At 34.8% G+C, this 24,016-nt stretch overlaps 1 protein-coding gene across 3 annotated transcripts; it reads left to right on the top strand.

The window, feature by feature from the left end:
* The first annotated feature begins 146 nt into the window (after positions 1–146).
* LOC309639405 (lung adenoma susceptibility protein 2) lies at positions 147–23,754 on the top strand. Of its 3 annotated transcripts, none has more exons than XM_082416613.1 (9): positions 147–366; positions 943–1,039; positions 2,722–3,050; positions 3,768–4,550; positions 4,883–5,033; positions 8,284–8,386; positions 14,723–14,854; positions 16,549–16,619; positions 21,865–23,754. In XM_082416613.1, exons 3-9 carry the CDS (start codon positions 2,768–2,770, stop codon positions 21,935–21,937), a joined length of 1,596 nt encoding a protein of 531 aa, XP_082272739.1. In that variant the 5' UTR covers positions 147–366; positions 943–1,039; positions 2,722–2,767; the 3' UTR covers positions 21,938–23,754. The 3 variants fall into 3 exon arrangements, with proteins under 3 accessions (XP_082272739.1, XP_082272740.1, XP_082272741.1); XM_082416614.1 differs by lacking the exon at positions 21,865–23,754 and adding an exon at positions 17,321–21,852 and having other exon boundaries at positions 154–366; XM_082416615.1 differs by lacking the exons at positions 16,549–16,619; positions 21,865–23,754 and adding an exon at positions 10,788–10,822 and having other exon boundaries at positions 154–366; positions 14,723–14,856.
* The last annotated feature ends 262 nt before the right edge of the window (positions 23,755–24,016 follow it).

Here is a 24,016-nt window from a genome sequence, read left to right as displayed (position 1 = left end):
GGTAGCGACGCGGAGGTAGTCGAGAGCCTCCCCGCCCAAGAAAGACCAGGAGGGAGAAACTACACTTCCCAGCAGGGAGAGCGACCTAACGCCCCGCCCCGCCCCCTGCCCCTCGCCCTGCTAGCCCCAGCGCCCGAGCGCCACGCATGCGCACCGCAAGCCAGCGCCATGTTGGGTCAGTTTGAAAGGGAGCGCGGGCGGCGCGCTCGGCTGTGACGGCGGAGGAACGTGCGAGCTAGCGGAGCCTGAGGCTGGGCGGCGTCCGGGTCGGGGTGCTTTGTCGCGTCTCCCGTCGGGTGGCAGGCCAGGGCTTTGGGTGGAGAGTTGAGGACGTGTGCACTTTTCTCTCTTTTCGGGCCTTTGTCGGTGAGTTCGGCCGGAAAAGGGCGTGTATTTTTGAAAGGCGTCCCATACTTTGACAGCCCGAGGGGAGGGGAGGGCTGTCTCCCGAGGGAGGGGGCGGGATGAGAGTCCCGGTGGAAAGCGGGCAACTTTAGGGGGGAGGGTCGCGGAACTGGACGGAGAGGACCTGACCTGGACCTCGAGGCGCTGTCGGCGATAGAAGCGGGCGGGGAGGCAGGGTCTTGGGCTTTAGGGGCCGTCACCTTGGCAAAACTGTCCGCTCGCTCTTGTTGTCTGATGAATGGTTTGTGAGAAGCCTGTGTCTGGGACTGCGGTGGGGTGGGTGGGTGCTGGAATCCCCGAGGGAGGTGTTTCCTAGTTAAGGGCGGAAGCTTTGAAGCCGAAGATGCTCCGCTGCGGGGGCGCCAGCGATCTTCTCTTTCCAGGGTCATTAATTCTTGTCTTTTTGCTGCAGAACAAACACATGTTTATTTTCATAACATAAATCACAGAGCTGTTATCTCTAAGAGTTGCTCTTCGTTTCCTGTGAGCTATTCTCATTGGCAATTTAACGCTCTACGTTCTGTTTTTGAATGAAAGGTAGTAGAAATCTCTGGCCACTCGTGATAACGTTCTATTCGTCGGAATGATGGATTTCCTTTTGGAGATACACCCGGAAGTGTTAACGGAAGAAATGGTAAGATGCAGGGAATTTGCTTCCAAATAATTCTGTGGCGGAAGTGAGGAGAAGTGGGTGGATAGAGTTTCGTTGTGTTGGTAGTTGAAGCAGGATGATGGGTGCATAGGAGTTGATTCAACTTTTCTTTCTTCTTTGGTGTACTTTTGGAAACTTTGCACAATAAAAATTCGGTTGTGGATTTTCTTTTTGCCTCCTGTGAATTAAGATAAATGTTATTACCCACTTACTGAGAACTATAATCCAACAGCTTTCCCTTTTAGGGTTTTGTTTTCGTTTTCAAGGTTTTGTAAAATAAATGATAAAATCGGTAACCTGTCCTGTGTTGGAATAAGGGAGGAAACGTTTGGTCAAGTTTGTTATCCAAACAATATTTACTTGAGAAAAGTTAAAATCATTAGTGAGAGGGGTGAAGAAAGGCAGAGCTGACTTGGCCTAGCCATTCTTTAGAAGTATACCAATAGTATCACAGCATTCAGGGAAATCAGAGGCTAAATAACCATTATCTTATGTTCTGCTGCTGCTTGCACTGACTAGTGTCAGCTCTGACCTTTACTCTTTTCTTCTTAAACGGAAAACTTTCTCAATATTTTAAAGTCAAATTTTACAGTTATTAAGATTACATTAAAAGTTGTTAAAACTTAAACATGCCAAAAATTATAGCCAAAAACTAAACATATTAATTTTATAACATCATAGCATGTGTTAAGTCCTAGACATTAAGCTTTTATTTTTACTTCAGAAAACCCATTGATTTAATTCTAAAAGAATGTCATATTATTTACTGAAGTAGTGCCTGTTCATTCTGTTATTTCTTAGGTTTTCAAATATAGATCCTATTGGTGCTATATTAAGGTAGACTGGAATTCTCTCAATTTTAATAATGGAGAAACAGATGAATACATTAAGGCAATTTCCAAACTATTAAGTCTGCTCTGAAAGAGAGGTGGGCTGAATCCATTTTACATAAGAATTGAAAATAGTGAGGATAGTATCAAAAATGAATGTCAGAAAACGATTATTAACAGTTTATTTTAGGAAAAGAGCATTTTGCTAGCTCATTATATGGTAAGACTTGCAGTTTATTTCTTTATAGATGAATATTGTAAATTATTTTGTTTTCTTAAGTCTTGGGGGAAGGGGTTGGCTAAAGTTACATATTGACATTTAAAATGTTGAAGGTGGGTATTCTCCATTGTTCCTTCTTGTTTCAGCTACGTCATTTGATGCCTTTTAAAAATTTATCAGGCACCTACTATGTGCAGCAAATGGTGGTAGGCTTAAGAATTGAAAAATATTTTGTATAGGGGAATGTTAGGTATTGTGATGTCATAGACTATATCAGCATAAGAAAAGACTGTACATCAGTAGTTTTTAGGACTTTAAAAAAAAAGTGCGTATTCTTCCCTTGGTACTTTCTATACATAGTCGTAGATGATTTTTGTGTACATAATTCCAGGCACATAGTAGGTGATCAATAAATGTTTTCTAAATTGATGATGAAGGAATTCACAATAATTAAAACAGATAATCTATAATGTGCATTACCTAAAAATAATTTATAGATAATGGATTTTATTTTTTAAAGAAAGTTATAAAACGTTTACAGATTTAGTAATTTCTCTGTGTATAGCTATTATTCCTTTTAATTGGAACTTTAACCTCTTGTTTTTGTATTACAGTTGTTTCTAAGAGAAATGGGTAGAAATAACCCATTTTGAGGAAGCCATGGCAAAATTAAATACAAAGCGCAGAGTTTGTTCTCGGGAATCTTCAGTATCTTCTCTGTTAGCAAGCTGCAACCTGAGTGGTAGTAATTCCTCTAACTCTGATGGCTTTTTTCAGTATAAGGATAGACTGTATAGTTCTGCATCTCAGGCTCTACAGGCCTATATTGATGATTTTGATCTAAGCCAAATGTATCTTGGTGCAAGCACTGGAAAGATTAACATCGAAAAATGTTCTGCTAATATGCCAGAATTCTCCAACTATGTTTATAAACCAAACAATGGTATGCTTTATTCTTTGTTTTCTTTTTGCCTACCAATTTAAAGCATTTTGAGAGATGTATTGTAGCCTTGGAAAACTAAATGCTTTTTTTGGTTCTTTTGGGGTAAAAATGACTTGTAATATTGAGATCTGGATATATTTCTTAAATGATTCTGTAATTTTCTGGTTCTCAGGAGTTTTCAGGTAAGATCCCCTTTTGACCTTGGAGGAGAAGATCATGAAATGTAACTAATAATAGTAGATGGCTGATCCTAAACCCTTAAGCCATTCTATTATAGCATAATGGAAATAGCGTTGACTTGGTGGTTCTAGCTTTCATTAACTAGCTTAATGACTTTAAACAAATCTCAGCCTTTCAGAATTTATACTTGATCAATTCCAATTGATGGGATAGGGCTATATTAGTCTTCCTGATCTGTATTCTGTGGGACAGTAATATTCACAAGATGTTAAGGGTCTTTCCTTGGTAAGGTTTCCATGAATACAAGTTTGGAAAATGCATCTGTTGATAATCCAGTTAACACTTTACTAAGCACTTACAGAATGGCCCCTAGTGTGGAAAAAGTTTACATTCTACTCTTAGAAGTGGGTAATATATTCCAGAAGGGAAAATGGCAAACATGATTCTTAATTCTTAATTTTCATTTACTGTTGAATATTATGAAGTATTTTTATATGTGATACAGGAAGATAAACAGAACTATGCTTTGGTTTTCAGCTTTTGAAAATCTTGATGACAAAAAAGATTTGTCCTTATCCTGTAGAGGACAGACTATTAATGACATGGACTCCGTTAGCCTAACAACTGATGATCTATTAAAACTGCCAGCAGATGGATCATTTTCTTTCACTTATGTTGGAGCAGGTCACGGAATTAGCAAGAAAAGCAAGAAACGTACTGGAAGACTGAGTTCATCCAACAGGGAAAAGAATCAAAATATTCAAGAACCAGCCTCTCTCCTGGGCAAGGATAACTTAGTTACCCCAGTTGTATACACAAATGTAAAAGGAAAGCAATGTGGTAGGCTGAAAAACCCAAAACTTGTGAAAAAGGCTAATAAATGTGTTTCTGTACCATCTTTATCTTTTAACAAGAAATCATCTTTTAGGGACAGTTCAGAACACAATCTTGAAAAGAATTACCCAAGATGGCTCACTAGCCAGAAGTCTGACCTTAATGTTTCAGGGATAACGAGTATACCGGATTTCAAATACCCAGTCTGGCTCTACAATCAAGACTTGCTGCCCGATACACATAGTCAAAGGATTTATCAAATATTTAAAGAAGATCACTGTTGCCCTAGGCATAGTTACCAGGCACAAAGAACTTCTCGGCGAATGAATAAATTAGATTGTTTTGAATATTCTTCTGAATCTTCAAACAATTCACATTCCTTGAGTGATGATAAAGGATTAGTTAATGAATATAAATGTGATTCTGAACATAGCCAATGTCAGTGTGACAATCCACTTCTCCCAGGATCCGAAAAGCCATTCAGTGGTAATTGATTTGTTTTGTTGTTTTTAAGAACCAAAGAAAGTGCTGTGAATTTGACCTCACATCTAGGAGTTTTTATGTCATATTCTTGATGTAACCATCAAGTGATATATCTGTTTTGAACTCTTATGGTCTTCATTTATGTAGCATTTTGTGACTGGAAAATGTCTTTTCTTTTTTGTGTGTGTCACAACAAATGTCACATTTTAACATAGCTTGCTATTACAGATATGTGTATATTCCAAATTATCTGAAGTCTTGTTGCCTTTGTGAGGTTTTGCTGTGCTTTGCATTTATTTCTTTTCTTAAAGAATTAATGTGATCTTTTAAATTAGGTGACAGAATTGAATTGCTTATCCTGAAGGCCAAGAGAAATCTAGAGCATTGTACTGAAGAATTACCAAAGTCTATGAAAAAGGATGACAGTCCTTGTTCATTAGATAAACTTGAAGCAGAAAGATCATGGGAAAATATTCCTGTTACTTTGTAAGTAAGTTACAGTAGAAAAACTATTCAGTTTTCCAAATGAAGAATGTCATGTGAACATCTGATTTATCTTTTACGTAACAATGATAATTAACAGTGGTAATAACATGGTAATTCTGTAGAGCATAGCTTTCAGTGTTGCTTGCTTTAAATTGCATTTTTCATTTGTTACCACAAGATGGCGTAATATTTCATAACCTTAGGTACATTATATAATGTTTGTCTTTGTTACATGGTCCTTTTGTTGCACTGTAAAATATTGATATATATTAAATATGAGGAATTAGAACCAAAAGCAGCTATTTTGCAAATGGAGAAGGCTATGAAATTCTTGTTACTTTTTTTATTTTAAGTTTTTTCTTCCTCTATATTCTCTCCATGTGTTAGAGTTATTCATTTCATTTACAGTTTATTTTCTTAGTCATTATTTTCTGTAAATAATGGTACATTTTCTTGTATGGTAAATGTTTGAAGTTTCTAAGATTGTTTTCATTTGTGTACTTAACCTTTCTATGCCATAGTTTCTCAGAATAATTTAAAAAGTGTTTACCTAGATACCTGTGAATGTGAGTATAGAGGAAGAATCGAGAGCTTAGGTAGGAAAGTTTCTTTTTAGTTTCTTTTATTACATGTATATTCATAAGAAATGCATTCTTGGTAATCCTGTATCCTGCCTTAGGCTCTGATAATTTATTATCTTCAGTTTTCTAAGCCTTCATTCTGTTATAGACAGAGTCTGTTAATTCCTGAATCCTTTTTTTGATTACTTCTCAGTTGAGCATCTTATTTCTTTGTAAGTGGACACTGACTAATTCTAGTTTGGAATCTTGGCTCTGTCACTTCCTTGCTGAGACTCTGTACAAATTACTTCTACTTTGGGGTTGTGAGGATTCAGTTGATTAGAAAATAAATATATAGCACTATTTACAATAGCCAGGACAGGGAAGCAACCTAAGTGTCCATAGACAGATGAATGGATAAAGAAGATGTGGCACATATGTACAATGGAATATTACTCAGCCATAATAAGAAGTAAAATTGAGTTATTTGTAGTGAGGTGGATGGACCTAGAATCTGTCATACAGAGTGAAGTAAGTCAGAAAGAGAAAAACAAATACTGTATGCTAGCACATATATATGGAATCTAAAAAAATATATACGGTTCTGATGAACCGAGGAGCAGGACAGGAATAAAGATGTAGAGAATGGACTTGAGGACATGGGGAGGAGGAAGGGTAAGGTGGGACGAAGTGAGACAGTAGCATTGACATATATACACTACCAAATGTAAAATAGCTAGTGGGAAGCAGCTGCATCGCACGGGGAGATCAGCTTGGTGCTTTGTGACCACCTAGAGGGGTGGGATAGAGAGGGTGGGAGGGAGACACAAGAGGGAGGGGATATGGGGGTATATGTATACATATAGCTGACTCACTTTGTTATACAGCAGAAACTAACACACCATTGTAAAGCAATTATACTCCAATAAAGATGTTAAAAAAATAAGTAAATATAAGGTACTCAGGACAGTTTCTGATTTATGATGCTCTCTTATAAATTGTAATAGTGGTGATGATCATCCAGAATATTTTTTGTTTGTTTAGCTTCATTTCACACTTGTTGGTTCATTAATATCTTTATAAAAAAAAAACTTGGGTTAATAATTAGCTCACTTAATTCTTAAACTTATCTTTCATGTTTACTAATTTCTTATTTTCTTATCAGTTGGTTGTATTTGTATTTGTACCTGTATTTGTAAAATCCTATAGCTGCAATACTTTGCTTTCAAATGGAACCAAAATGGGTGAGCAAATCATATCAGAGATGCTTAAATTAAGAGTAAAATTTTTGAATGCATCAAATGTATTTTGTAACTAGATACTATGACTTCTGACTTGTATAATTATTATTAATGGTTTGCCCTAGTACCTTATGGTACAGTAGTTGATTTTTGGAAGTTTAAAGTCATATTATTATGGTTATGTCTTACATTAAATTAATGATGGTGTGAGAAGAAGGAATAGACCTGACTTCAGTGTGATAATGACAAATTATTAATCTGTCATCAGAAACAAAATTGACTGGGAAATACTCAAAGTAGTGTACTGAGAGATAGAATAACTACAACCAGACATTTTTTTTTTTTTGGTTTAACTTTTTATAATGGAAAATTTCAAACAAATACAGAAGTATAAGAATAGTATAATGATTCCCCATGTATCCAGCACCCATCTTCTATAATCAGGTAAATGCTTTTTTGATGATAGTGGATGTACAAACTCTTTGGTAAAGAATGGGAGAAAAGACTACTTGGAAGCGAGAAAAAGTTCCTAGTAAATTACAAATCAAATGAGTCAGTAATGAAGTGCTGCCAATTATTGAGAAAAAATTAGCATTGTGACATTTAAATGTTATAAGAAGATTCTTAGATATCTGAGTACTTGAGTTAGAGACACATCTTATATTGGTATATAAATGAAAAAGATAAAATGAGTTTCTTTATTCTCTGTAACTAATAGAATTTGGTTTGGGGAAAATTTTTACTTTTGCTGGGGATGCCCTTTCCTTCTGCTTGAACATCAAGATAGAAACTATTATTTATTGAGCTCTATTCAATGTACCAGGTATATAGAGTTAATTTATACAGTACTTCTGTGACATAAGTGGGACTACAAATGTAGAAACTGAAGTTAAAAGTTTTGTGAAGTCATATAAGTGAGTGGGACTGGTATTTGAACTCAGGAATTTTAATTTCAGAATTGATCCTTCTCCCACTTTAATCTGTCCTCTATATTAATATGTGCCAGTTCTGGGGGAGAAGTCTGTCCTATTGCTTTGACGTAGAAGAACATGTAACTGCCATCCCAGTAGAAACTGTTAATAAATTTCTGGGAGTTTTGTGTATTAATATTGACTAACAATGTTTAATTGGAAAAATGCACTGCTTATTTCAAACAAATGAGCTTTTGGAGGATACTTATATTTGAAGGCTTATTTGTTTAGTTGAAGACTAATGTCTTGAGTTTCTTTATAGTTTTTCCTTAAAGCTTTAAAGGAGGAGCAAGGAGATAGGGAGGGATGAAGGAAGAAGTTTAGGGAGAAGATGAAGGAATCACCAAGCAGCATCAATGTGAATCCTAATGGTTATTTAGTGGTGACCACTTTAATTTAAATGATAACCATCAGTTATATACTGTCTAATTTTTGTAAATTGGGAACTTATTTGCTGTCTCGTATCCTTAAATCCTAGCAAATCTCCTGTTCCGGTTAACTCTGATGATAGTCTTCAACAAACTTCAAGGGCAAAGTATGCTGACGGGTTCCTTGAAGACTTTTTAAATAATGATAATCAGGTGGGTGATGTTAAATCTTTTTAACTTATTAAAAGACTATTTATGACTAATATATATAGATATTAATTTCTAAGTTATTTAGATAGTATAAAACAAAAAATGACTCAAATCCCTTCTTCCCCAACACACATCCATAAAACCATCACTCCTAGAATTATTGATGATTTTATTTTAGTATTCTAAAGTAGAGTGACCTGGGATTGAACTCTACAGGGAGCCTAAATTGTCATTACAATGTTTTTTTTTTTTTTTTTTCTGGAAAACATATAAAACAGACCCTTATAGAGTAAATTATATTTTCCCATAGGGCTTATTGAGAGTTATGTTTCTAAGATACAGTTATACATCCCTATGATTTAAAATGGGAAATTTATTATCCAGTTTTATAAAATCAACATATGTGTATCTTGCAAGTAACCCTAAAATGAAGTGTAAATGTGTATATATACACATAAGGAATGATATATAATATGATTTAGAAATATAAGCCATGGCTGTTAAATATTGAAATACACTTTTGATATTTTAACATCTGGAAGATTTGAGAGATTGAACACTCAAAACAAAAATTAGCTAAAAATTTTAATACAATATATATCTTTTCCTTCAGTGAAATTTACTAGAGAAAATAGAGGCTGTCAGAATATGTCTGACCTTAGAGCTCTTTTTTTTTTTTTTTTTTTTTTAATGTTTATTTTGTCTGTACTGGGTCTTAGTTGTGGGATTCAGGGTTGCAGACTTCTTAGTTGTGGCATGCATGTGGGATCTAGTTTCCCAACCAGGGATTGAACCCGGGCCCCCTGCGTTGGGAGTGCAGAGTCTTACCCACTGGACCACCAGGGAAGTCCCTGACCTTAGAGCTCTGTATAAGATACTATAGCAGATGCTGATTAAGTGAAGCTTAATTATCAAATATTTATTTGCCAAATATTTGGATACCAAGCACTTTTCTAGGAACTGTATTCCTGATAGTAAATAAGAGAGAAGAATCCTTGCATCTTGGATTTTTTATTCCAAGTTGGAGAGATAAGCTATATCAAAATGTAATATATAAGGGAGTACTACAAATGTTGTGAAGAAAAATTACTTGGGATAGAGAAATTTTAACTGGAGTAGGTAGGAATGGCCTCTCTAGAGAGGTGATATTTGCGCCAAAACCTAAAATGGGTGAATAAGCCATGTATGTACCCATAGGGAAGTAACTTTACGTGTAGAGTGAATAGTAAGTGCAGACACCCCAAGGCAGAAAAGTGTTTGGCATGTTCAAGGAATATCAGAGTCCAGTCAGTGTAGCTCAATCAGAATGAACAAGGAAGAATGGTTAAGAGGTAAGATGGAGAGGTAACCAGGAGCCAGATCATGTAGCTATGTAAGCAATGGAATGAAGATTTTACGTTTTATTTCAGCGAGATGAGAAGTCACTGGAGTACTTTGGAGGAATGAAATTATCAGATCTACATTCTAAAATATAAACAGGCAGCTGTATGGAACATAGACCTTGAAAGGAGCTAGAGGAGGACAGGGAACCCAGTTAGGAGGCTTTTGCAGTCTTCCAGGATAGGGATTGTAAAGGCTTGGGTTAGGTGGGTACATTGGAGGTGGTCAGAAATATTTTGAAATTATTTTGAAGGTGACCTTGTAGGATGGAGATAGAGAGGATTCGAAGGATGAGTCCAAGATGTTTGAGCCAAGCAACTAAAGGATTGGGTGGTGCAATTTACTTGGGTAAGGAGCGCTGGTAGAGGCACAAGTTTGCATAAGTTTTTCAAAGTTTGTGATGGATGACTGTTAAATACTAACCAACTAATCCCTTTTCTTATGCCTTTACACACACAACCTCACTACCACGGTGTTTTTTTATTTTTAAATAATTTTAGATGTACAGAAAGTTGCCAAAATAATACAGGTCGTTCCTGTCACCCGTCTCCCAGCTTCCCTAATGTTAACATCTCATATCATAATGATCACATAGGCCCAGTACTGTTACCTGAACTACAGACCTTATTCTGATTTCACCAGTTTTTCTACCAATGTCTTGTTGCAGGATACAGCATTGCATTTAGTTGTCATGTCTTCTTAATTTACTTCAGTCTGACAGTTCCTCAGTCTTTCCTTGTCTGTCATGACCTTGACACTTTTGAAGAGTTACTGGTCAGTTGGTTTTTTTGTAGATAGTTCCTCAATTGGGTTTATCTGAAGTTTTCTCATGATTAGAATGAGGTTATGAATTTTTGGCAAGAATGCAACAGAAATCATGCTGTGCCCTTCTCAGTGCATCATATCAGAGGGTTCATGATATAGTGATATCATTGGTAATATTGATATGTTCTTTAGTTCAGGCTGCTGTAATAAATATGCCATAGACCAGGTGGCTTAAACAACAAACATTTATTTTTCACAGTTCTGGAGGCTGAGAAGTCCAGATGAAGGTGTCTGGTGAGATCCTGCTTCCTAGTTTGCAGATGGTCATCTTCTCCTTGTATCTTCACACAGCAGAGAGCAGAGAGGGAGAAAGCTCTCTGTTTCTCTTCTTATAAGGGCACTAATTCCACTCGTAAGAGTTCCACCTTCATGACCTAGTTACCTCACAGAAGCCTCTCCTCCAAATACTGTCACATTGAGATTAGGCTTCAACATTTGAATTGTAGAGGGACACAAACATTCAGTCTAAAGCAATATATTAATACAATAATATGTAATATATAAAATTATAATATATTAATACTTGTGATGTTAGTCTTGAGCACGTGGTGCCTACTGGTTTTCTCTTTAGTAAAATCATGGTTTCCCTGGTAATTAATAAATATCGTAGGGGAGATACTGTGAGACTATGCAAGTAGTCTCAAACTTTCATCTACTAATTTAGTATCCATTGGTGGATATTGACTTTTTGTCTGCATTATTAATTGAAATTCTTGTATAATGAAGAGCTATTCCTTCTCCCCCATTTATTTATTAAACTATTTATATTAGGACTCATAGATATTTATTTTATTCTAGGTTTAATACAATACAATATTATTACTTATTTTGTTGCTTAAATTGTTTTAGTTTAGGCCATAAAGAGTTGCTCCTGTGTCCTTTTGACACGTCCCTATGCTTTTTTGAGCACTTCTCTGAGGAGCCATGGTTCTTTTTATTGGAAAATGGTGTTTAGAAACTAAGATCTAGGCACTAGGTGTGCTTATTGCTGCTGGGTTTTTGTTTATTTTAGACTTTCTCAGCAGGCAGACTTAGGAAACATAAGTTTACTAAGCCACGCATGCACACATACATATTTGTATATCTATTTCCATATGTATATTTTATATGCAGGTATAAAATCATGAGTTCTTACTGATACTACTGATTCCAGTCCAATACCACAGGGTTTGTTTTAGCCCCTCTGTTCCTTATTTGTAACTTCTTTCTCATCTGGTGAGAATCTTTACTCTTATTATCTATAATAGGTTTACTTATTTTTTCAGTCTTAGCGTATGCATAGTTTCAGAATTGCTAACCCATACTGCTGTAAGAAACACATTTACTAATTAGATTATATTATTTGTGTATGGTTCTTTTTGTCTTTTGCCTTACAATATCCAGTCAAAATATTCTTTTCCAAAGTTACCGTGCTTAATTATTTTCTGCCCAACTCCTTTCAGTGTGGTCATGTTGTTCATTTGTAATGCTGTTAGGTGGCTCATTTTTTTATTGTGTAAATTGGGTTATTCCCACATTTTATGTGGTTTAAATAATTGTTTTTTTTTTTTTAAGTCAAACTTTTTTTTTTTTTAACTTTTTTTGGGTTTATTTATTTATTTATTTATTTATTTATTTATTTATTTATGGCTGTGTTGGGTCTTCGTTTCTGTGCGAGGGCTTTCTCTAGTTGCGGCAAGTAGGGGCCACTCTTCATCGCGGTGCGCGGGCCTCTCACTGTCGTGGCCTCTCTTGTTGTGGAGCACAGGCTCCAGACACGCAGGCTCAGTAAATTGTGGCTCACAGGCCTAGTTGCTCCGCGGCATGTGGGATCTTCCCAGACCAGGGCTCAAACCCGTGTCCTCTGCATTGGCAGGCAGATTCTCAACCACTGCGCCACCAGGGAAGGCCCAATAATTGTTTTTTGAATACGTGAAACATTACTATAGTTCTGAGAGTCAGAGCTATACTATACAAAAAGACGTACTCAGAGACATTCACTACAAGGATTTAATGAGAAGTCTCAGAACAAATTCTATCAAACATACCAACGTTTATTAAACATTCATTCATGAATGGCACAGAACAGTTCATATAATCTGTTTTGTAGTTTTCTTTTTTGGTATTCTGACCACAATTTTGCCTGAAAAGTTCACTCAAGGCAGACATAGCGAATTGCAGAGGCAAGCTTTTGTAACTTTTATGGTTGGCATTAGGCAACCTGAATTTCTTCTAAACCAGTGGCTGGATGCAGATCATTTAGAGATAATGCCTCAGGTGCTGTCTCCAAGGTTGTAGGAGTATAAGCGGAACTGGATCCTGTTTCTTTTTCTTTCTTTCTTTCTTTTTAAATTTTGGTAAAATATATAAAATATTTACTGTTTTGACCATTTTTAAGTGTATGGTTCTGTGCAATAAGTACCTTCACATTGTTGTGCAACCATCACCACTATCTATCTCTAGAACTTTTTCAGCTTTACCAACTGAAATTCTGTACCCACTAAACACTAACTCCCCATCCTCCTTTACCCCCAGCCTCTGCTAGCACCATTCTACTTTCTGTCTCTATGAATTTGATTATTCTAGGAACCATATATGTTTTAGTCTGCTGAGGCTGCCATAACAAAATACCATAGGCTGGGTGGCTTAAACAACAGATATTTGGTTCTCACAGTTTTGGAGGTGGGGGAATCTAAGATCAAGGTGCTGACTGATTCTGTTACTGGTGAAGGCTCTCTCCCTGGCTTGCATATAAGCCACCTTCCCACTTTGTCCTAACATGGCCTTTCCTTGAGCTCTTAAGTGTCTCTTTATGAGGATACTAATCCTATGGTTTCAGGGTCCCACCCTTATGACCTCACTTAACCTTGATTACCTCCTTATAACCTTATCTCTAAATACAGCCACATTCAAGGTTAGGGCTTCACCATGAATTCTGGGGCGGGGGACACAATTCAATCCATAGCATCGTATAAGAAGACTCATACTATAGCGTTCCTTTTGTTACTGGCTTATTTCACTTAGCATAATGTCTTCAAGGTTCATCCATGTTGTATCATCTGTCATAATTTCCTTCCTTTCTTAGATTGAATAATACACCATTGTGTGTATGTATCATGTTTTGTTTATCCACTTATCTGTTGATGGACACTTAGGTTGCTTCCACCTTTTGACTATTGTGAATAATGCTGCTATGAACATAGGTGTACAAATATCTGCTTGAATCTCTGCTTTCACTTCTTTTGGGTATATACTCGGGGAGTTGCAGGATCATTGTGGTAGGTCTATATTTAGTTTTTTGAGGAATTACCATACTGTTTTCCACAGGAGCTGCACCATTTTATTACGTTCCCACACCTTGTTTCTTATACCCTGTTCATATAACTGTGGAGAGTGCCTTTAAAATATTTTTGGCCACTATGCTTAACTTCGTATATATGTTATACTGTCTATGTTGAAATATTTTAAATCATAGACATCTTAAGAGGCCTATTTTCCACTTTGTGGATGATTATCAAGACACAGCAACTCATTTGAAAGATGTAAAAATAAAGGTAAGACGTTTAAAAATATCCTGTACAGGTTCTCTTAACTGACCACCTTATGTGGCTAAGTGCTGTTGCCTTCTTTGGATGCAGATAAGATCAGTGGTAATCGAGGTGTGAGTGTTTTTAAGGTAGCAAGGAATGTGTGGTCCTTAAAGAGGTGAAAAACCAGCATTCCCTGTGTGAAAACGTATTTGGAAGTGTGCAGAGAATATGATATTTGAAATTCTAGTCCTTGTTCAGCTGATAACCAGCATCATATACACACTTGAAAAGAGCATATTGACTTACCTGCTCTCTGAGGACCTTTCAGTTCTAAAAATCTATAATTTTAAATGTACTAAGTGAATGCATTGCAAATGTAAACATGTACCATTCATTTTAAAAGAACAAGGACTGGGAAGGATATGCCAAGCTGTTAATAATGATTGTCTTTAAGTGACTGGGTAAGGGGAGGCTTATGAGTTACAGCTTTGATTTGTTGGAACACTTTATTGACGTGTATTGTTTGGATTTTGCATTAATTTTATATTGTGGGGAAATAATACAAAATATAACTTTTCCCCTTCTGAATTTGGATGGTTCATCATTCATCTGTTTTAACTTTTAGAGCTGTACCCTTTCTGGAGGGAAACATCATGGTCCTGTTGAAGCCCTGAAACAAATGTTATTTAATCTTCAAGCAGTGCAAGAAAGTTTTAATCAGAATAAAACCACAGAGCCAAAAGGCGAAATTAAACAAGTAAGCACAAACTTAATTTATGAATTGAAATCTATGAAAGTGAATTGAGATCTGTGAAGGGTAAGATTTCCTCCTAGATCTTTCTTAGCTTGACCTCTAATTTTACGTTAATAAGCGTGGTATATAACACATGTCGTGGAGTTGTACTGTTGTTACTCTTTTTTTTAGAAAGTAACTTACTCAGATTTAACACTGTAAGGTTTTTGCAGTTGTGTCCCCCTGAATGGATTGTTCTATTAAGTTTATGGTTATAAATACAACATCGTATTTAGATACGATGTTATTAAAACTGTAGATGAAAGGATTGTAAGAGTTGTTTTTTAATGCCCTACAAAATTATTCTGTCTAGTCCAACTTCTTGTGTTTATATTTGAGGTGGCCTAAAGAACCTTTCAACATTAGACTTCTCCCCATAACCTTTGTCATCTGAAGTTTAATTTTGTTACCATGTGTTTATTGACTCTTAATACGGTTATGTAAAGTTTTATTTTAAAGTAGTGTGTTTTTGTGTATTTCCTAGGAATTTGGAAATCTGTTTCTGCTTTGGGCTGATATTTCATAGGGGTCGAATTTTCCTCACAGTAGTATAGTGTTTACAAACCTAGCTTATGTTCTCCCAAGCCTGATTGTGAATTCTAATTCTGCCACTTACTAGCAAGTGCAGTATTTGTACAGATCACTTAACCTCCTTAATTTCAGTTTCCTCTTCTGTAAAATGAGATTGTTGAGAAGACAAATTGAAACAAACTATAGAAAGTACTTATTATAGTGCTTGGCACCTGGTAAAAACTTAATACCTGGAAAATACTTAATACATTTTAATTGATATTGTTTATTTTGTTATTCAGTAGAGCTTTACAAAATTCAGTTTTCATTACAAGTGAGTGGACTAGATTTTAGGAACTATCACATGCTACTCACTTAAGTTGTATTTCTTAATTTTTCTCTTTACATTCTAATGATCATAACACTAACATACAGTGCAATCCATCCTTCTTTTCCTTCCCCTTTTAAACATTCTTGAGATAAAGGCTTGTTCAGTAAAGTCATAATTTCAAGCCAAGATTTGATATTTAATGAACAAACATTTAGAAGCATACTTTAGGACAGTTGCAAGATGAAAAAGTTGTAGTATTTTTAGAATAAAAAAGTATATATAGGGCTTCCCTGGTGGCGCAGTGGTTGAGAATCTGCCTGCCAATGCAGGGGACACGGGTTCGAGCCCTGGTCTGGGAAGATCCCACATGCTGCGGAGCAACTGGGCCCGTGAGCCACAATTACTGAGCCTGCGTGTCTGGAGCCTGGGCTCCGCAACGAGAGACCGTGATAGTGAAAGGCCCGCGCACCGCGATGAAGAGTGGCCCCCGCTTGCCACAATTAGAGAAAGCCCTCGCACAGAAATGAAGACCCAACACAACCATAAATAAAAATAAATCAATAGAATTAAATAGCACTTGGCAAACAAAGAGAGGGAAGAAAAATATAGTTATAAAAAAAATAAAATAAAATAAAAAATAAAAATGTATATATATATATTTAATGCTTTACTGAAAATTATTTGCTTAGAATTATTTCCTTGGGAATGCAGACAGTATTTTTAATGTTCTTATTAATCACACATATTAAATAGCATTTAAGTTTATAATTATATAATATTTTCACTGTTTTATTATATTTGGTGTCTTTAATAATAGGTTTCAGAAGATGATTTCTCTAAATTACAGTTGAAGGAAAGTATGGCTCCTATTAATAGGTCACTTCAAAAGTAAGTGTTCTCTGTTAATTTCTGAGTATGTTATGGATACAAACATCTCTGATTGAAATCAGAAGGTTACAGGATGGAATTAAAGTAGCTGGAAGAGGAGGTGTGCTAGGTATATTTAAGATTCTCGGAGCATATTGTTTAATCCTGAGATTTTCTCTTAAACTTGTGCTATTTTCTATTTAAAATGTTCTTAGGACCTAATGAGATAACTGTAGCACTTGAAGTTTTATAATAGATGTGAATGGCCTAGAGAAATTCTCTTTTCATTTCTGAGTAATACCAACAATTTGAGATCGTATTGGTGTGGATATTCTGGAAGAACAACTTGTATGTGAAATGTGTTGTCATTTATTCCCTCTAGAAGAGATAAATAATCATAAGTAAGTATATCATTGTTTGACATATCGCCACAGAAATTTAAGTGGATATAGTGTCCTGGATATAAAGATAGGTCTAAATGCCCTAAGGTGTTAATCTACTTATTTTCTTAGTTACATATCTTAAAAAGTTGGGAAGAATTTCCTATAGTCATGATATTGGTAGAAGAGATGGGTATTTATTTTATGGATTTGATTATGTGAATATGAAGTGCCCTAAAAACATGGAATACTGAGTTTAAGATTTTTCACTTTGTAACAAACACCATTTTGCTTGACTGTAAGTAGGGCTAAACAAATACGGTCTACCTTTTGTCCTTTCAGAATTTGCTTAGGATTCTCTTACCTAAGGAAGCGGTGGAAAAGTGAAACACTAGACATGTAAACTCATGACTCTAATTGTCATGATATATATGTATCATTTCTGTTTTCATACTTAAAAAAATATGTATATATGTGTGATTTTTTTTCCCCCTCTACTTATAGTATTCTGGGTAGAAATAATGCCTCTTTCTTTGTAGCTTGACATAGTCTTGGATATAGTGTTTCATATTTAGTAGGATTCAGTGAATAATGATACTAATAGCTAACATTTATTGAACATTTACCAAGTATCAATGTTCTAAGTGCTTTTGTATGTAATTCATGTGATCTTCACAACCCTATGAGGTTAAGTACTATTATTATCTTCATAATACAGATCAAGTAATAAAAATCAAGTAATAAAGTAACTTGCCCAAGGTTACATAGCTAGTAAAACAGCACTGGGATTCATACCAGACTGCCTGATTCTATAGCCTGTGTTCCTAACACTCCTCTCATTAGTGATAGTGGTGCATTATCCTTTTAGACTAGGTGCAGTGCCTCAGTTGATTATCTAGGATAAAGATCTCGTTCTGCTTTAAAATTCAAAGTAGATGACCTCAAGCTTTGATACTGAACTTGTGTCATAGACTTAAATGTGTTTTCCGAGTTAAAGTTCATACCCTGGAAGATGTTTTTCTCGGTGAAAATGAGCCCTGAGCCATAAGTAATTAAATAACCACAAAAATTGATACTCGTTATAGGTGCTTTTACCATTTTCTGTAATTTTTTTTGATAGTAGTAACTTCTTTCTAGCGTAGGCAATCAGTAGTCTTGCTACATGTAGAATGCTATTTTTAGAGAGTGAGATTCATGTTTTCTTAGACGGCTTTTAGCTTTTGATTCTCTTGGAGTAGCTGAAGCAATCTTAATTTGGCTTTTACTTTACATTTCAAAAGTATTATCAGTAAGGCATTTGTACTGTTAGGAAGTAAGTTTAGACTTACAAAAGCATGTTAGTACATTTTTCCCCATTATTTTCAGTCTTTAGATTGACTGTTTTAAGGATAATTTAAAATTAATTCAGTCTCAGAATTCCTCTTTCTAGACTGTAAAATGTTTTGTTTAGATTTATGGTCTTTTCATATTTTAAAATAAATAGACCCAACTTTTTCAGAAGTTACAGATTGTACCTTGGGTGCTTTCTTATTATGTTTCTCCCCATTCCTCAAATAACTGCTTTTGGGTTGCTGACTGGTTTTAAAATATCTTTCATTAGCCTTAGGAAACTCCAGGATCTTAGTGTGGGTTCTTTTTATTCCCTTGGAAACTCAGTTTTCTTATGTTCTCTCATTAGAAATAGCTGAGAAAGATTCATTGGATCTGAAGTATAAAATGATTGGTAGCAGCTTAAAATGTTATTTTTCCCAGAGGGATTTTGCTTTTAGTAGGAATCAAAGTTGTAATTGTTTTGTATCCCTATAACACTTAGCTTTGTCTTATGCATTTACATATTAAAATTATTATCTTTAAGCAGTGAAAAAATTGTAGTTTTTGAGCAAGGGCCTTTTCTAGAATCTTCTATTATGTCATGTAAGCTTAGGCTGGTCATAAAAAATGAGCAATTGTATATTGCTCGCATACTATAAAGGTGAGCAGTAGTAGACGATTGCAGAATCATCAGTCATCCAAAAATTTTTGGCTTCAGAATGTGTTGTTTTACATGTAATTTGGTTATGAATGTGTAAGATTTTGTAATTCTCAATACTAAAGGCCATGCTGTGAAAACCAAACTTAATGATAGCTGGAAAATTGTCTCATTTCTCAGATGTCTTTTCTTGCTCAATTTTCTGGTCTTCATTCTATACTAGGGATAGACAGAATTAGCTCTCAGACTTGGAAAACTTGACCCTAAAGCAAATATTTTTCTTTATTCTAATGCACTCATACTTTACTTAGATCTAGGAAATAGTAGGCAGTTTGTTCTGAAAAGCCTTTCATTCAGTTCTTGCTGGATACTAGGCTGAATATAGGCCAGTAAACATAGTATTTAAGAGAACAACCAGTATAGTAGTACTAGTAGAAAAACAAATGTAAGATGTCAATGAGTAAATTATAGCTAAATTGCCATCACATAATCAGTGTTACTGAGTTTCTGTGGGTTGATTAGTATTTACTTGAATGATCATCAATAGATACATTGTCACAATAAGAAATGAGTTTTTTAATTTCAGTTTTTAAGGTGAATGACTATTCAATGTTGTAATACAACCCTTAGGTTGATGTTTTCCCCATTAGCCTGCTTTTTCACTTTTTGAGAGGAGAAAATCAAGAATAATTTCCTTCTACAATTTTATCCTTCCCTTCTCCCTACACTTAACTTTGAAATACCAATCACTTTTGATAGACTCTTCTCTAAACAGATCGCTTTATTCTCAAAACGGGAGATAGAGGTTAGATGAAAGGAACTGCCAACTGATTGCGTAGCTGAGGTAGGGAGACTGAAGATTTCACACTTCTACTTAGCTTTTTTATTCCTTCCCATTATTACCCACTCCCCTTTCTACCTGACATTGTGCTTTAAAACCATAAAATAATATACTACATGGGATTAGAAAGGAAACCAGTTATAGTGAATTAACTATGAAAATATTAAAATACATTTCTAATTAGTAATATATGCTTCTCTTTATTGCATTTAAAATAAGAATACATTTAAAATACAGGTAAGTTAAAATTCATTTTGTAAAAACATGTATTAGTGTGAAGGCCTTTTGCATAACTTGAATAAAAGCATTAAACCATGGTGTGCTCTTTTACTTACCTTTCACATATTGATCAGCAAACAATTAAAGGGAATATTGGAAGGCATTGATGTCTGGGTTACCAGTGAGACTTCACTATTTGGTGGATGAACAACTAGACCTAAAGTTGTCTAATAGTTGGCCAGTTATGTCATATGAACTTTTGGACTGTAGACAGAAAGACTTAGAGGACGTATGTTTTAGCAGTGGGTTTAATAACTTGTAATTTTGTAACTATTATATAACTATTGTAATTTTGAAGTACTGATGAGTATAAAACATACTTGCAATGACTATAATGTGATATGAAAATACCTCTGATTTCTATGGCATATGAGGTCACAGATTTTGGCTGTTGCTTACATTCATAATGGAAGGAAATGCTAATTTAGAGATAGCATTTAGTGAAAATAAAGATGATTTTTTTCCCCATCCAATTTCATAGACCCTCTAAATCTAAAGGATCTGTTGACCCTCCGATTTGTAAACAATAACATCAGATTCTAGCCACTTGTCATCTTCTTTCTCTTGAATCACAGCCTGAAAAGGAAAAGGAAGATAAGCCCCAAGTATATTTACAGATTATCTTCTTCCTCATAAATATGTCTGTAGGAAGAAAATAATTCTTTAAGTAGAGAGATATTACTATAGGATGTAGAAATAATAAAGTCTAATTTTACCTCTGATTGCTTAGTAACTCTGGGTGAGTTATTGTCATTTAGTTAATGAAGATGACAATCTCAAAAATTAACAGAAGCTGCCAAAAGGATGGCAGAATTCAGATTCTTAATACATTTGAGTAAAAGTGTCTAAGAAATAGAGTACAGGGAAATAGACGTAATGCAGTAATTAACACTACTAATTTCCTCCATCTCCTTATCCTTGGTAAAGTGGAAGATGTATTTTATTTAATATACATCAGTTGAACCTGTGTTGGAGACTGTAGAATAAGGTGTTGTAGTCACCACCTTTCAGTAACTTCTCACTAATTTCTCACCTTAGAGATTACTGGTATATTATTTCTGTTTTTCTTGGTCTCTTATTTATCAGAGATCTGAAATATGGTTGATTAACTGATATTTTCTGAGTGATCCTCAAGGATCTGAAGGGTAAGGGAGAGGGAAAGCTGGAAGAATACTTTTAGAGGAAGACTGGAAACTTAAGGGCTCCTATCTTCTTGGTTTGTCTGAGGGCTGATTGAGAAAAACCAGGTTGTTGGTATAATACTACATTATTCAATGTAATTGTCATTTGTTTTCCCCCGTGCTCAATAAAAATGAGTTTTCCTCAATTGTAACTGATTCTTTAGTGCTATTTCAATTTAGCTGCCTTGAATGTACATGTTAAAAATGAATTATGTCCTTTATTTCTTAAATGTTATACACAGTATATCAGAAGGTATCATTTCATTCTGCAAAGTACTTGAAAAAGATGCTTTAAGTGTGACACAAATTATACCTATTATTGTTTCTTATTAGGCTACTTGGCACACTTTCAAAAAAAAAACCCTTAAATGTCAAACATATAATTTTTTAAAGTAAGTGTTTATATAATTTTAGATGAATTATTTTAACCCTCAGTTATTCAGATTGCAAGGTTTTATAAAGAAAAATTTTCAGTTTTGATACTAAAACTATTCCATAAACTTATCTCTCATACTAATTTTGAAGTTAAGAAACAATGTAGTCACCATTTCTTTTTGCATTACCTATTCACTCCTTAATATTGGTTTATAACGTGTTTTATACTTTTTAAATGAAGGGCTTTGGACCATTTATCTCGCCTGAGAGACCTGGTTGATGATTCCAGTGGGAAACAGTCACCGAAAATGTGAAGAGGAAAATAAAAGTCTAACCAATAAATAGTCACCACAGAACAAAAATGTATTTTTTTTCCTATTGCTTAAACTGACAAAGTAATTAGAAGCCATATATTATTCTGTGATTGGTTCAAGTATTATATATTTTTTAAAAACCAGACTTGAAAATGTCCATAGATTTTTGTGGCCTATCCTCATTTTGTGCCAAACTACCAGGAGGTGAACTAGAAGGACCCACACCGTATGTCCTAGTCTGACTTTGGTCTTCAGGCTGTCAGATGTCTAACATTCGAAGATGGATGATTTCCATTCTTGAAGCTTACATGGACTTAACCTTCTTCAGCATCCTCATCATTTTATCATCTGATTCTGGATCATTAAGAAGCTTTTCCTGGTTTCTATCCAAAATCTCTTAAATAGACTCTTTTATAAAGTTAGCGTCCACTTAAGGAGCTTGAGGAATGTCAAAATTGTTATGGTGTATCTTATCCATAGGGAAGTATGTTACTTTCAAGTTTCATAAAGCAAACATTTAAGAATATGTTATATTTGTAAGTAACATTAATTGATGCAGTGCTAAAAGGATGTTTTACATTGTGAATTCCAGGAAAACCTCATTTAATTAATGCTTTGATTCTATGTAAGATAATCTTGACAGTACTTAACAGTTTATAAAATATTTTGGGGGGGGGAATATTTGAGATTTTAATATTTTGATATTATTTCCCAGATTTAAGTTTTGAGGTTAGCTCAAACTAGTAAAAACTATATCAGTGGCCAGTTGCTTTATGAAATTTGGTAACTAAACTTAAGTGAATATGGAAAATCAGAAAGTAACTGTATTTTAAAGCTATTTTGTAAGTGCTGAACTTTCTTTAAAGCAAACTTTCTTTAGGGTTTGTCACTAGCTAGGACTGCTCTATAATTTTGCAACTTCTACCAAGTGAGCGTCTAATAAGCAGGAAGCATCTTTACCAACAAAATGAAGAAATAATTCATGAGACATGGCGAAGCATATTAAAAAAGCCTGATGAAATTAGAGAATAGGTATGTATACAAATAGTACAAATTAACACTACCCAAACTGGAGCGTTTTTGCTAATAAGTAGCTTCACTGTCAAATAGGAATTTCTAAGTACATTGGGTCAAAGAATTTTTCCCCCCCAATTTAAAGCACTATCTAAGACCTTTGTTATAGAACTTACATGCCAAAGACTGTGGAGTCAATCCTGTCTTTTTTTCCTTGCCTAGTGCGTCAGTCACTGTACTATTCTTTTTGCCCAGTTTGAGAGTCACTTGCTAATAAGTTTGTTTTGTTTACTCTGTGGAGGTGTTTTTGCCACAGACATTCTGTTTCTGATTATGGTCTTCTGCTTCACAGCAGATAGTTTGCATACAATCAAACAAGACATTACTTTGATGATTGAAATGTGGTTGGCCGTTAAAAGTGCAGATAGATTTTAAGTGGATGAACATAGATCTGAGCGGAGCATGTTCCAGCGAAATCCAGTATTCAACGACTTCTAAAGGCAGAGCAGACAAAGATATCAGATAATTACATATTATATGTTGATCAGATGTAATATGTTTAGTATACCTAGAAAGCATCTCCAAAGGGATTATTATGCTGTGTTGACTCTGAGTAGCACTGATTTGGTTAGTGCTCCCATTTGCAAGAACATATATCCAGTACTAAATAAGATAAGCCTGTTCTAAAATTTTGTTATAACTAGTATTTTAAGAAACTTGATTATACTTACCCTTTTGTATTAAATATGGAAGTTTAAGTTTTTTAGCAAAAAAGAGAACTTTATCTAAATGATTAATTCTAACCTTTCAAAAAAATATATAGGAGATTCAAACAAGAAAAAAATGTAAATGATAAATGTTCAATAAATTCTTTAAGGAATTGATTTAGTTAATTGTTAAATATTTCAGTATTTTTTATTTTGAGATTTCCAGAGGAAAAAAAGGAGACAACCGTATTGAGACTGCTGAGTTGGGAATTTAAAGCAGATGAGAACAATTAGATTTTAAAAATAGAATTGTGAATATAAAGTTTTATCAACCTTTTTCTCTCTTTTAGGTATATTG

This window comes from Balaenoptera physalus (assembly GCF_965194825.1).
Source record: "Balaenoptera physalus genome assembly, chromosome: 12".
Taxonomy (NCBI): Eukaryota; Metazoa; Chordata; class Mammalia; order Artiodactyla; family Balaenopteridae; genus Balaenoptera; species Balaenoptera physalus.
The sequence above is the reverse complement of the archived record's forward strand: the minus strand, read 5'-3'. Positions and strand labels throughout refer to the sequence as shown.